Source organism: Agrilus planipennis, unplaced genomic scaffold (assembly GCF_000699045.2).
Source record: "Agrilus planipennis isolate EAB-ADULT unplaced genomic scaffold, Apla_2.0 scaffold288, whole genome shotgun sequence".
NCBI classification, from domain to species: Eukaryota; Metazoa; Arthropoda; class Insecta; order Coleoptera; family Buprestidae; genus Agrilus; species Agrilus planipennis.
The window spans coordinates 172,451-188,438 of NW_020439019.1; the positions used below are offsets into that span (position 1 = coordinate 172,451).

General features: G+C 35.3%; 1 protein-coding gene and 1 long non-coding RNA gene across 2 annotated transcripts in view; one reads left to right on the forward strand and one right to left on the reverse strand.

Annotated features, from left to right (window-relative positions):
* LOC108741313 overlaps window positions 1-12,444 on the reverse strand; it is a 23,426-nt gene extending 10,982 nt beyond the window's left edge. Inside the window, exon 1 of the long non-coding RNA XR_001938492.2 lies at window positions 11,821-12,444. This is a non-coding gene — a long non-coding RNA (uncharacterized LOC108741313). The remainder of the gene's footprint in view (window positions 1-11,820) is intronic.
* Window positions 1,986-11,076, forward strand: LOC108741311 (DNA-directed RNA polymerase II subunit RPB3). The gene is given in 6 exon segments (XM_025976248.1): window positions 1,986-2,413; window positions 2,467-2,638; window positions 2,693-2,719; window positions 10,329-10,545; window positions 10,596-10,739; window positions 10,795-11,076. Coding segments are annotated over 6 exon segments (825 nt in total). The 5' UTR covers window positions 1,986-2,327; the 3' UTR covers window positions 10,974-11,076.
* Window positions 12,445-15,988: the final 3,544 nt, after the last annotated feature.

A 15,988-nucleotide genomic window follows, 5' to 3' on the forward strand; every position in this document is an offset into this window, starting at 1 on the left:
CTGCGACGCGCTGATGAGATCCAAAAAGATCGAAATCGCGATCCGCGTCTGGCAGTTTCGACAGAATACAGACCACTTCGAATTTTTTTATTCGATTAAGCCAACGTGTCTATCACGTTGAGGTTGGCTACGCCGGGATTCGTTTTCAGCAAGTAGATATCCACACAAGTGGACCTTGTTGGAGCAAACGTAATCCTAAAATGTAGCATCGCGCTACAGATGGCGTTTACTGCGTCATTTGTAGTATTTTCCACAAAAAAATTGTTTCAGAACATCCCACAGTATGTAATGGATTGACCTTGTGCAGCACCTTGCCCACCGTTTTCTTATTTAGGGCCAGGGTGGGTTATCACTATTATTTTAAGGTCAAAGATCCAATAGTGGTTGTTTACAAAGTGTAAGTAAAATATTGTAATGTTTGTGGGTTTAACAAAATTAACTTCTAAGACTGATAACGACAAAAACTATTTATTTACACTAATTATTAAAGAACTTAAAAACACTATTAAATTACTACTAAACTTAGGTTATGAATTATTCTATTTTTTTACACTACTGTTGATATATCACTATTCGCTGCGCTATTTATTTCACTGCTATCACTGTCAATTTGTTTCTGGATTCACTTCTGCAACTGTCAATTTCTTTCTTCTCCTCTCGGCGATAGTCTCTTCCTTTAAATACTTTTGTTTACTTTCGGGAACCTTCTGGAAGCATTCGGATAGTTTATTTTTTCTTTGAACTGTTTAACTGCTTTCCCAGAACACAGGTACGACACACACACTTACAAATACGGCCCACATGAAGAAAGGAGCCCGCGGCTAGTCGGCGAATCGATAAGCCGAAATGTAGCGTTTATTGCCAAACTCGCCCCTGTCAGTCTTATATAATTTTTGTTCTGTAAATTTTGTATTTTTATATTCCATATCTAATTTATTGTACATATGTATTCCGAATTTGTTTATATGTTCATGTACCTATACTTTTTTTCCATATCTAATTCTATCATGACTATTTCTGGAATCTTCGCTTTCTAACTTTTACTTATTTTCTACCCTTTTTCACGCTTATTAAAGATCTGTATTTTCATTTCTAATAACGTACGTCTAAACTGTTTTTTTTATTTACATTATATACATTTACCATTATTGTTATTAAAATAACTTAATATAATAGCAACGTTTGTTTTATGTATTTGTATCATACATTTTATTTTCGAGTCAAATGGCTTAAAAAGTACGCAATATACTCATTGCAGCAAAACTGCAAATTTAATTGGAAAATCTTTCAACAAAACTTGCTCTCTATATTAATATACACTCGTCCATTTACTACACAGTGTTTGAAAGTAAAAAAAGATCTCGTTTATGCCTTGTGAAACATGGGTCCAATAAAAAAAAATTATAGGAAATACTGTTTAAAATGTCAAAAAATGCAATGCAAAAAATGCGACAATATTCTAATGTTGTTTTTAGAGTCAATAGTAAGTTTAATTGAAAAAAACAAAACTTGCTCACTATTTTAATATAAGATCATCTTTACTGTCTAAAGTATTTGAAAATAGAAAAAAGAAGGTTTCGTTTAAATTGCAACCCTGTGAAATATNTAAGCACGGTTCTCAATAATACGCGTTTAGTTATTTAAGTTACAATAGTTGTACATATTTTTAATTGTGAATAGTCTCGATCCTTTAATAATAAAACTAGTAAAAAAAAAAGGTGTAAATTTTATTAAAGGAAAAATCATCAACTAGCTGTACAATATTAAGTTGGCGTACAGCAGAAGCTGGTATAAGTTAAACACCGACTATCCTGCTTCAACAAATAGAAAAAATGAGGTTTCGTTTAAATGGTAGCTAGTGAATTATGGGTCGAGTAGAAAAAAGTTATAGTACGCGACGTAGAAGTCAACCGTTCATACCTCTCGGTCAACATCATTTCTTACCGTTAATGTCAGTATCGATTAGATTTCAAATATTAATACAACGAAATTTAGTTTAAATAATTTAATGAAAAATATCACACTCTACATTAAGTGTTACTTTAGGCAGATTCAAATTTTCAAAACAATCTTCGGTGAAAATTCGAGCCGACCAATGGCAACACGTTTGTTCTCATTTGTGAATACATTAGACCCCACCTCTATTCAAGGAGTAGACGCTTGTGTTAGACAGCTGTTAGACAGTTATTATTGTGACGATTGTGACATGATTGTGACATATATCTGTTACATTACAGTGATTGTGTATTACCAATGAACGTATCACTTATTTTCGTATCTGTCGTATATTAATTAATATATGAATATTTACATGATTAAAATCAAACATGCCGTATGCCAATCAACCTTCTGTACATATAACAGATTTAACAGATGAAAATGTGAAATTTTACGTTGAAGACACCGAATTAAGGTTAGTTTCTGTGTTTGTTCGATCTTTTAAATTATATTTTAGTACCTTCTTAGTGTTGCAAATAGCATGCGAAGAGTATTTATTGCTGAAACACCAACTTTGGCAATCGACTGGGTGAAGTTAGAAGCAAATTCAACAGTTCTAAGTGATGAATTTCTTGCTCATCGTATAGGTCTTATTCCATTAGTTTCTGATGAAGTTGTACAACGTTTGCAATATCCTAGAGTACATTATTAAATATTAATTTTGTCATTATCACTTCATTGTAATCATTTTCAGGATTGTATTTGCACAGATTTTTGCCAGGAATGTAGTGTTGAATTTACNTCAGTATTACCTAAAACTTTATCGAATATTTCGGGCGGGAAGGGAAGGACATGCTTGTTTGTCACCTTAATCTAACTTGCACTTAAATTTACATAGTAGACAATCCCCCCCCCCCTTTCCCCTAAATATTCCGCAAAGTACCTACATATGCCCCATGTAATGTTTTCAGAAAAACGTAAACATGGGAATAACAATACCTGTGTGGTAAAAAAAAGTCAACATAGGGGGTTTCCTTCCCATAATTGCATTTTTGTGCTATAAACACGAAAGCAAAGAATTTGTTTATCGCTTCCGATTCGAGTCACCTAAAATCCCTTTAGATATCATCTAGTCCATAAAGGCGCTTGTAAATTCTGCAGTGTATACATAAACCCCTTTTTTTTTCAGTTGAGTAAACTACAAAATGGAAAGCTGTGGGGGATGCACTGTTCCATTAAGAACATTTTTAAAAATTGATAAATTGGAATTTTTAAAGCAGCATGGGGTTATTCTTAGCCAAAAGGAATGCCCCAGCTGCAGGAACCAGTGCATCCTCAGCCCCGACTTTTTTTGGCGCTGCCAAAAAACAAATAAAATGCGGGTGGGGAAGAAACTACTTAAAACATCGTGTAATTTCAAGGAAAGCTTGCGGAAAAACACATTCTTTAGTAATTCTAACCTTTCAATTAACGATATATGTGACTATGTGGCTTTAGAATGTTGTACGAATTCACCGAAAACCCAATTTTTGGAAAACGAGTTTGGCATGAGTTCGGAAACGGTTGTAGATTGGAATAGTTATTTGAGGGAAGTTTATGTTAATTGGGCAATAGAGAACACTAGCGAAAAATTGGGCGGCGAAGGGCTAATTGTAGAAATTGAAGAGACCAAAATGGGAAAAATAAAATATAATCAAGGTAGAGTTGTTGAGGGTCAGTGGGTTTTCGGTGGATTCGAACGAAATTCTAAGAAGCTGTTCATGATTCCTGTGCCAGACAGAACATCCAACACACTGTTGGATGTTATTAAACAAAAAATTCTGCCTGGCACAGTAATCATGTCAGACTGCTGGAAAGCATACGATTGCCTCAGTAGTCACGATTACCAACATCTCACGGTGAATCATACCTACAACTTTGTGCATTCCAAATCAAACATCCCAAAGTTGGGACACAGACACGAAAATTTCACAGGGTATTTGGCTGAACACTTATTTAGAAAAAAATACAATAACCACACAGACAGAATACACAATTTATTTTTGGCCATCGGCAATTTATGTACGCCACAAAATTAGTTCACCGTCAGATTTTGCCGGGCTGCATTTTTTTCAAAATTTTATTTTTTCTAAATTTGTTATAAGTTAGTTTCTTCCCCAAAAACCATTTTTGAAGTGGAACATCTTTATGGGCGATAGGACGGAAATTTACTAGTATATAAAACTGAATACTGTATCGTTAGGATGGGTCACGCGCCACTTGTCCACTTGGATATGTCCAAAAGAAGTCATTCTAACGAGCTTCAGAAGCTACCCTGCTAGTAGCAACCGATAATCCCAAAAGATTGCCATTTCGACAAATTGTTAGCATATCGCGCCTACGCTGTGCTGTATATGTATTGCATATGCATTTGTGTTTGTTCGTTTTGATTTGTCATTCCCTTCTGCATTTTCGTGTGGTGCGAGAACAAAAGTTCTTAACTAAACTGAACCATTATTCTACACACGTCCGCTCTAAATAAAGTATTTTTTCTGATGTTTAGTAATTAGTTAATGCAATAGTTTAAGCCAATTTTTCTAAAAAATACTAGAACATTCAATGTAAATAAGTTTTACTTCTTACGCGTGTACATTAGTACACGCTCGCTCTTTTTTTACTTAATATTCGGTTGTATATGTGTTATGTGAAGATAGACTAATTAATTTACGTTATTGTTCAAGTTTACAATTTTAATTTTAGTTTAGTGCATTACATTGTTCAATTGTTAAAGTGCCTTAAACACTAAAATGATTTTCGTTTGTGTATTTCTAATAAACATTTTATTTGAACTTATGATTCTTTTGGAGAAATGAAAAGGTATGATTATGCAAACGTCTAGATTTTTTTTGGGGTTTCCTTGGACGGAATTCCGGGCACCACAATTCGGCCATGACATTGTCTTCTTAACATTCCAACGTAGAGCCAAACAGACCCCTCAAAAGCACCGCTCCAGTAAGAACAGTAACTTTAATCGATGCAATGTGGTTATTTTGTACAGTTCACCGGACACTAAGCGTCCATTTAAGTTGCATATACGACCAGTAATAATAATATACGTCCAATAACGGGATCGACGCATTTCACCCACGGGATGTTCTGCGCTCCAGTATGTAAAAAGCGCCGCAATTCTGCTAATCTTCGCCACATTTTATTTGTTTGTTTATTTATTTATTTAACGGTAACATTTCAGCAACTACTTCAGGAGATACACCGTTTTACAAACAAGAAGCGGCAATATAGACGCGGTCGCGGTAGTCGAATGGGCCCAATTGAAATCTTCGTAACAGTGCAACTAAATTTTGCGGTATTTTGTTAATTATATTCGTGAAAAATTCCACGAAAGCGCTGCAGAACGTCGACTTCTAACGCGCCCAGACTTTGTCGTTAAGTTTTTACAAACAAAAGTAAATGTCTCTTGTCAAACAAATAAAATTGTGAGAATTCTCGACTACTACGAAGCCGTTTAGTGTCAATGGCGGGTCGATTAATTTCACAGTTTTGTATTTCTTACGAAAGTATCACATTCTGCATTTCCTTCGACGTACCAAAATCCAACTGCACATTTCCATTATGTACTTCACCTCAACGATACATTCAAAGAAATCAACACAATTACTACTTCGTACTTTCTATACATTTACGCACATTAGAACTACTATAAACGTGTAAAATAAAACAATTTATGTCATTTCTGAAAAAATCGCGAAGAAAGAGCTGCCAACTAATGTAGGTATAAAATAACCTAATTGTGAGTATATATTCCCATGAACCAAGCAATTCCTACGTACATTATATAAAAAAACAACAATTGAGTAGTAAAGTACATATGCCCCATGTAATGTTTTCAGAAAAACGTAAACATGGGAATAACAATACCTGTGTGGTAAAAAAAAGTCAACATAGGGGGTTTCCTTCCCATAATTGCATTTTTGTGCTATAAACACGAAAGCAAAGAATTTGTTTACCGCTTCCGATTCGAGTCACCTAAAATCCCTTTAGATATCATCTAGTCCATAAAGGCGCTTGTAAATTCTGCAGTGTATACATAAACCCCTTTTTTTTTCAGTTGAGTAAACTACAAAATGGAAAGCTGTGGGGGATGCACTGTTCCATTAAGAACATTTTTAAAAATTGATAAATTGGAATTTTTAAAGCAGCATGGGGTTATTCTTAGCCAAAAGGAATGCCCCAGCTGCAGGAACCAGTGCATCCTCAGCCCCGACTTTTTTTGGCGCTGCCAAAAAACAAATAAAATGCGGGTGGGGAAGAAACTACTTAAAACATCGTGTAATTTCAAGGAAAGCTTGCGGAAAAACACATTCTTTAGTAATTCTAACCTTTCAATTAACGATATATGTGACTATGTGGCTTTAGAATGTTGTACGAATTCACCGAAAACCCAATTTTTGGAAAACGAGTTTGGCATGAGTTCGGAAACGGTTGTAGATTGGAATAGTTATTTGAGGGAAGTTTATGTTAATTGGGCAATAGAGAACACTAGCGAAAAATTGGGCGGCGAAGGGCTAATTGTAGAAATTGAAGAGACCAAAATGGGAAAAATAAAATATAATCAAGGTAGAGTTGTTGAGGGTCAGTGGGTTTTCGGTGGATTCGAACGAAATTCTAAGAAGCTGTTCATGATTCCTGTGCCAGACAGAACATCCAACACACTGTTGGATGTTATTAAACAAAAAATTCTGCCTGGCACAGTAATCATGTCAGACTGCTGGAAAGCATACGATTGCCTCAGTAGTCACGATTACCAACATCTCACGGTGAATCATACCTACAACTTTGTGCATTCCAAATCAAACATCCCAAAGTTGGGACACAGACACGAAAATTTCACAGGGTATTTGGCTGAACACTTATTTAGAAAAAAATACAATAACCACACAGACAGAATACACAATTTATTTTTGGCCATCGGCAATTTATGTACGCCACAAAATTAGTTCACCGTCAGATTTTGCCGGGCTGCATTTTTTTCAAAATTTTATTTTTTCTAAATTTGTTATAAGTTAGTTTCTTCCCCAAAAACCATTTTTGAAGTGGAACATCTTTATGGGCGATAGGACGGAAATTTACTAGTATATAAAACTGAATACTGTATCGTTAGGATGGGTCACGCGCCACTTGTCCACTTGGATATGTCCAAAAGAAGTCATTCTAACGAGCTTCAGAAGCTACCCTGCTAGTAGCAACCGATAATCCCAAAAGATTGCCATTTCGACAAATTGTTAGCATATCGCGCCTACGCTGTGCTGTATATGTATTGCATATGCATTTGTGTTTGTTCGTTTTGATTTGTCATTCCCTTCTGCATTTTCGTGTGGTGCGAGAACAAAAGTTCTTAACTAAACTGAACCATTATTCTACACACGTCCGCTCTAAATAAAGTATTTTTTCTGATGTTTAGTAATTAGTTAATGCAATAGTTTAAGCCAATTTTTCTAAAAAATACTAGAACATTCAATGTAAATAAGTTTTACTTCTTACGCGTGTACATTAGTACACGCTCGCTCTTTTTTTACTTAATATTCGGTTGTATATGTGTTATGTGAAGATAGACTAATTAATTTACGTTATTGTTCAAGTTTACAATTTTAATTTTAGTTTAGTGCATTACATTGTTCAATTGTTAAAGTGCCTTAAACACTAAAATGATTTTCGTTTGTGTATTTCTAATAAACATTTTATTTGAACTTATGATTCTTTTGGAGAAATGAAAAGGTATGATTATGCAAACGTCTAGATTTTTTTTGGGGTTTCCTTGGACGGAATTCCGGGCACCACAATTCGGCCATGACATTGTCTTCTTAACATTCCAACGTAGAGCCAAACAGACCCCTCAAAAGCACCGCTCCAGTAAGAACAGTAACTTTAATCGATGCAATGTGGTTATTTTGTACAGTTCACCGGACACTAAGCGTCCATTTAAGTTGCATATACGACCAGTAATAATAATATACGTCCAATAACGGGATCGACGCATTTCACCCACGGGATGTTCTGCGCTCCAGTATGTAAAAAGCGCCGCAATTCTGCTAATCTTCGCCACATTTTATTTGTTTGTTTATTTATTTATTTAACGGTAACATTTCAGCAACTACTTCAGGAGATACACCGTTTTACAAACAAGAAGCGGCAATATAGACGCGGTCGCGGTAGTCGAATGGGCCCAATTGAAATCTTCGTAACAGTGCAACTAAATTTTGCGGTATTTTGTTAATTATATTCGTGAAAAATTCCACGAAAGCGCTGCAGAACGTCGACTTCTAACGCGCCCAGACTTTGTCGTTAAGTTTTTACAAACAAAAGTAAATGTCTCTTGTCAAACAAATAAAATTGTGAGAATTCTCGACTACTACGAAGCCGTTTAGTGTCAATGGCGGGGCGATTAATTTCACAGTTTTGTATTTCTTACGAAAGTATCACATTCTGCATTTCCTTCGACGTACCAAAATCCAACTGCACATTTCCATTATGTACTTCACCTCAACGATACATTCAAAGAAATCAACACAATTACTACTTCGTACTTTCTATACATTTACGCACATTAGAACTACTATAAACGTGTAAAATAAAACAATTTATGTCATTTCTGAAAAAATCGCGAAGAAAGAGCTGCCAACTAATGTAGGTATAAAATAACCTAATTGTGAGTATATATTCCCATGAACCAAGCAATTCCTACGTACATTATATAAAAAAACAACAATTGAGCGGGTATCATGTCGAACGAACGAAACTTAAACTGTAGAAACGAATTCGGAAACATTCGAATGGTGATTATAAGTTCCCATTGTGATACGGTCGGCTGTGACTATTACCTATCGCACGTCAACTATTAGTGACTGTGAAATTCGCAAAGGTCATGTGTTCATAAAATGTTTATTTACATAAAAAATTGTTTAAAACACCTTCCCTCTGATTGTTTTCTTGTATTTCTTCAATAAATATAGTAGTGTAAGCTTTTTATAAAAGAAGAAAGTTATTTTCGATAAAGGAAACGACTTTTAATTAATAGTAGCTGTCAACTTTGACGTGTGATCTACAAATATTAATTTGCAAAAAAAGCGTTAAAAAGGCCCTCTCTCGGATTTTTTCATGTAAATTCTTCATAATTAGGTCATTTTACGTCATTTCCAAAAAAAAAGTTGCATTTTCGAAAAAGCCGTGATTCGGAATTTTTACCCAAATAAAAAGTAATACGACTGAGCAAAGCAGGACAACTAATAATTTATGTAGAAAAAAGTCGAGATATAGTCGAATACCGTGCGTGACTTCAGAGTACAGACGTTCAACTTCAATGCAACAGTCGTCTAATAATGAGACAGACATGGGGCAGTGCATTTTGAGACTGATCGGAGAAAGCGATGTCTGACATGTTCAAGTCACGACGACAAGCATTTCTGTTTAGGGTTCTATATCTGCGATGCATTAGTAAGAACGGACTGTCGAAGTGAGGTATAAACGAAAACTTAGTGTCTAACACAACCCCCAAATCTTTCATCTCACGCACACGTTTTCGCTAATCTCGAACCCGCTGGTTACATCATCGTCGTGGCAACATACGTCAATCTGAAGTACAATGACGCTTCGAGGAGTTTATTTCGCTGCAAAATACCTTACAAACAGTTTTGCATTTTCGCGTGGTGTGTCAGCACACTCATCCCTCAGGAATATACGATCGGGTATACTTACGTCTGACTTATTTCTATTGACCATAATGGGAGGGGGGTTCTTAAAGAGAAACCAAACTAAGACAAGTTCCTGAAGGAGAGCAGCAGCTTTTTTAGTGCTCAGAGTGACAGAAATCACGAGAATCGATATAGCACTCTGATGTACAACACTTCAATGTGGAAGGCAACGGGAAACTACCACACTGATATCTCAGGTAAAACAAACCTAACTCTAATTATGGCGTCCTCTGGGGTAAAACACTCGGAAACTAGTCCTTCGTTGGAATGTCCGGGCGGGGACTACCTCGGGGGATGTCATCAATAAGTACAAAAGGGGAAGGTGCATTAATTTCATGAGTCGGAACGTGGAATGTTAGAACAATGAGACAAGTAGGGAAATTAGAGAATTTGAAAGTTGAGATGTATAGACTAAAATTAGATGTAGTAGGTAGGCATTAGTGAAGTCCGTTGACCAGAAGCTGAAGACTTCTGGAGTGGAGACTTTAGAACAATACATATCGGATTGGTGGAAGGTCATTAGGGGGTAGGAATTATGATATGTAGGAAAGCAGGGCAGAGTGTAGAAAGTTATTTACAAAAACGCGATAGGATAGTTATGGTTAAATTAAACTCGAAGCCGGTGAAAACACAGTTTTTTGCCAGGAATGTAGTGTTGAATTTACCTTAGATGTCAAATGTACAGATGATCAAACACGTCATGTTACCACAGCAGACTTAAAATCAAGTGATCCCCGTGTTATTCCTGTTACATCAAAGCATAGAGATGATGATTCATCAGAGTATGGAGAAACAGATGAAATTTTAATAATTAAATTACGCAAAGGTCAAGAATTAAAAATGAGAGCATATGCAAAAAAAGGTAATGTTTAAATTTAAGATGTGTAGTAATCAAAAATGTTTGTATTTAAGGATTCGGAAAAGAGCATGCCAAGTGGAATCCTACAGCAGGTGTTAGTTTTGAGTATGATCCTGATAATATAATGAAACACACTCTGTACCCCAAACCAGATGAATGACCAAAAAGTGAATATACTGAATTGGATGATGATCAATGTATGCATTACTGTGTCAGTTAATTTAAAATACTATTTATTGTGCTGTTTTGTAGATGAAGCAGAGTTCAATTGGGAAGCTAAACCAAATAAATTTTTCTTTAATGTCGAATCTTCAGGAGCTTTAAAACCAGAGAATATTGTTATCATGGGGGTTGCTATGTTAAAGGATAAATTATCTAACCTTCAGACTCAACTTAGTCATGAATTACAATCAGATGCATTGGCCATATAGAAATTGTAATAAAACACATTTTTGTGTTCTCTTAAGAATTACTGAGAATACCGGTAAAAAAAAATGTATGAAGTGTATTGTAAAAGAAAATGGAAAACCAGTACATTTTATTTTATTATAATATTAGCTTTTCCCCTTGGCTTTGCGCTCGCAGAAATTAATATTGTTTCTCTGTAAAACCTTTTAACTCCCAATTCACCCTTACAACGTTTCAATTTTATGTAATGTCGCCATCTTAGATTTCAAATACAAACGTAGCAACAACATTTCATCCTTCAGGGTTGATTTTTAAAAATTGTCAAAATATGGATTTACTTAATTTCAACAATGAGCAACCTTCGAGTAAATCCGAATACAAATAAAATATGCCCCACTTTGCAACCTCTTTATTTGATTAATAATATCAAACAGCATATATAAAAAGTTTAAAGTAAATTCAACCACAAACACATTATGACCCAAACCCCTTTAGAGGTTGAATTTTTTAAAACGTGAGAGACCTTTAATCAAGTAAATCTGACGACAAATAATATATGCAACTTTTTTTTTCTGGAAATGACGTAAAATGGCCTAATTATGAAAAAATCCGGGGGAGGGTATTTTTAGCGTCACTAATACATATCCAAACCTATACATATATGATACCTGCACCTTTTACAAATTGGAACAGTATGTACCTATTTGTAAATTTATTTTAAAAACAACTGCTCAGTAGATATCACTTTTTAAGTGAACGAAACTTAAACTGTACCTAGAGGCGAACTCAGAAACGGCAGACTAGACATGACTATGACGTATGATAAATGACTATGAAATTTGTTAGGTTGTATACCTATAAAACACTTACTTGCACCGAAAAAACATTAAAACACCTTTCCTTCGACGTTTTCTTATCAGTTTCTTATAAATACACCATCTCTAACTAAAACCCGTACTACAGGAGTTGAATTATTAATGAAAATTAAAGTGGCGACTATGAAAATGAGGTGTGAACTTTGACGTGTGATCTACAAATATTAATTTGCAAAAAAAGCGTTCAAAAGGACCCTCTCCCGGATTATTTCATGTAAGTTTTTCATAATTAGGCCATTTTACGTCATTTCCAGCAAAAAAAGGTTGCATTTTCAAAAAAGCCGCGATTCGGAAGTTTTAACAAAATGCTTGAAGCTTTTTGAAAGGTTCGCATTAGCCAGATGTTAAGAACAGAATACCATCGCCGTAGGCGTTGATAAAACAATATCCAAATGTTTTAATTATTCTCATAAATATAATTAAAAATAATCAATTCTGTAGCAAGTGCATTGAAATATAATTTAGTTCAGAAACAATATCCAGGAAAATTAATTGTAAGTTAAATTGTTAATTATTCTTCTTCTCCCACATTGTTTTTTAAATTCAAAATGATGAATATTGAAAACGATATATTGTAACTATTTGACTAGATAATACTTGGAATTTTTTTGCGACAGTAGTAGGGGTAAAAANGAACCATCGCCGTAGGCGTTGATAAAACAATATCCAAATGTTTTAATTATTGTTATAAATATAATTGAACAAATTCAATTCTGTAGCAAATGTAGACAAATAATTTAGTTCACAGACAATATACAGGAAAATTAATTGTAAGTTAAATTGTTAATTATTCTTCTTCTCCCACATTGTTTTTTAAATTCAAAATGATGAATATTGAAAACGATATATTGTAACTATTTGACTAGATAATACTTGGAATTTTTTTGCGACAGTAGTAGGGGTAAAAAAATTCTGTATAAATAAATAAAATCAATTAAAATTTATCAATTATTGTCGGGACTGTATTGAATTGTATGTATATGTTTAAATTGAAATTCTACACAATAAAATGAATTTATCAATGGTAACAACGCCTGGTTGGTATACGTTCGGACGCGCGTTATAACAAAATTTGGTAATAGTAAATACTATCGCTGAGCTTGCTACGGCAGATGAACTTAATATATAAAATAGGCAATGATAGGCAGGCTGCTTGGAGATGTATATGCATGAGTAACGTTATTGTTTGGTTAGGTTAGTTTTGAAGATGTATAGGCATCAGTGACGTAATTGTATGGTTACTAGGCCTTGACCGCCGGAGGCGGGCTGATAGATGCAGTATATGAGATAGGTAATAATACGGCAAGCTGTTTAAAGATGTACCTATATCCATTGGTGACGTCTATTTCATATATGGTATTGTAGCGACCACGAGCGTGATTGTGTGCGATCGGGCATACGTGTGTGTGAGTGGCTTATCGATTCGCCGACAAGCCGCGGGCGCTTTTCTTCATTTGCGCTGTATCTGTAACCGTTTGTCGTACCTGCGTTCCGGGAAAGCAATTAAACCGTTCAAAGAAAACGAGACTTCTCTGGACGGCTGGAGAATGTTCCCGAAAGGAGGCAAAGGAGTATAAAAAGGAAGAGACGATCGCCGTAGTGGAGGAGAAATAAATTGACGTTGCAGAAGTGAATCAAGAGATAAATTGACAGCGATAGAAGTGAAATAAATAGAACAGTGAATAGTAACAGTAGTGTAAATAAATAGAATAATTACCGAAGTTTAGTAATAATTTAATAGTGTTTTTAAGTTTAATAGTAATTAGTGTAAATAAATAATTTTCTTCTTAAAATTTAATTTGTTNGAAAAGGTATGATTATGCAAACGTCTAGATTTTTTTTGGGGTTTCCTTGGACGGAATTCCGGGCACCACAATTCGGCCATGACATTGTCTTCTTAACATTCCAACGTAGAGCCAAACAGACCCCTCAAAAGCACCGCTCCAGTAAGAACAGTAACTTTAATCGATGCAATGTGGTTATTTTGTACAGTTCACCGGACACTAAGCGTCCATTTAAGTTGCATATACGACCAGTAATAATAATATACGTCCAATAACGGGATCGACGCATTTCACCCACGGGATGTTCTGCGCTCCAGTATGTAAAAAGCGCCGCAATTCTGCTAATCTTCGCCACATTTTATTTGTTTGTTTATTTATTTATTTAACGGTAACATTTCAGCAACTACTTCAGGAGATACACCGTTTTACAAACAAGAAGCGGCAATATAGACGCGGTCGCGGTAGTCGAATGGGCCCAATTGAAATCTTCGTAACAGTGCAACTAAATTTTGCGGTATTTTGTTAATTATATTCGTGAAAAATTCCACGAAAGCGCTGCAGAACGTCGACTTCTAACGCGCCCAGACTTTGTCGTTAAGTTTTTACAAACAAAAGTAAATGTCTCTTGTCAAACAAATAAAATTGTGAGAATTCTCGACTACTACGAAGCCGTTTAGTCAATGGCTGGTCGATTAATTTCACAGTTTTGTATTTCTCACGAAAATATCAAATTCTGCATTTCTTTCGACGTACCAAAATCCGACTGCACATTTCCATTATTAAATCAACAGAATTACTACTTCGTACTTTCTATACATTTACGCACATTAGAACTACTATATACGGGTAAAATAAAACAATTTATGTCATTTCTGAAAAAATCACGAAGAAAGAGCCGCCAACTAATGTATAAAATAACCTAATTAAAAAAAAAAACCTAATTGTGAGTATATATTCCCATGAACCAAGCAATTCCTACGTACATTATATAAAAAAACAACAATTGAGTAGTTTTAAATTAAAAATTGACATAGAAAAGCTAAAATGTAATGAAACGTGTGATAGGCTAGGTACAAGGACAGACGAATATTAAAGGAGGCGGGAGAAACGAATGACAGGGTCATAGAGACATAATGGAACTGCATTAAAACGTGCTTAAAGTAAGCAACTACAGATGTATTACGTCTTAAAACAAAACGAAAGTAGGTAACCCTGGATAACAAACGAGATTGTAGGGTTAATAGAAGAAATACAAAAACAGGACAGACGAAGAAGGACAAAAAAAATATACAGCTATAAAGTGGGAAATAATTAGGAAGTGTAGGGCAGCTAAGGAACAGTGGATTGATAAGATGTGTAAAGAAGTAGAAGAAAAGTTTGAAGTAGGTAAAACTGATGAGTTTTATAATATTATATCATCATCGTAGTGTCGTCAATTCCAAAACTGGTTGGACACGTACCTCCACTGTTTCCTATCCTGAGTAAACTTCGTATATCCCTAAGACTAGAACAGCCCACATCCTTAACTATTGCTAACAGTAATCTAATCTAGGTCTACCTCTACCCCTCCCAACTCCTGTTTCTGCCTCTAATATGTCTCTGACTAGAACTTCATGCCTGAGAAGGTGTCCTACAAACCTATCTCGCCTATTTTTTATTGACTTCCATAGAGTCCTTTGTTCTCCTATTCTTTCTAATACCTTTTCATTTCTAACCTTTTCTACCCACGTTATCCTCATCATCCGCCTATAACACCACATTTTGAAGGCTTCTAACCTTTCCTTTTCAGCCGCGCTCACTCTCCATGTTTCGCACCCGTACAACGCCGTGCTCCAAACATACACCCTTAACAACCCTTTTCCAATTTCTAATTTAACCGTTTGCGAGCATAGTGACTTCTTTTTATTAAAGGCGACACGACTCTGCGCTATCCTCTGCTTTATATTCCTCCTACTCCTTCCGTCCTGACTTATCTGACATCCTTGATATTGAAATCTGCTACTTCTTCTAATTTTTCGTCTCTATTTTAGTTTTACTTTTATTTATTTTCATACAGTACTGATCCGACTCGTGAAATATTGCACCCATCCGAATGGGGGACTAGTTTACGTCTGTAGTGTTTTACCCCAGAGGACACCATAATTAGAGTTCGGTTTGTTTTTCTTGAGATATCAGTGTGGTGGTTTCCCGTTGCCTTCCACATCGCAGTATAGTGCATCAGGGTGCCATACCGATCCTATGGATCTCTACCACCCTGAGTATTGAAAGAGCTGCTGCCCTCTTTTAGGGACTTATCTTAGTCTAGTTTCTCTTTAAGAATCCCTCCATTATGGTTGAACCTATGGTCCGGTTCCCTAAATCATCGAAACTTGCAAGCTG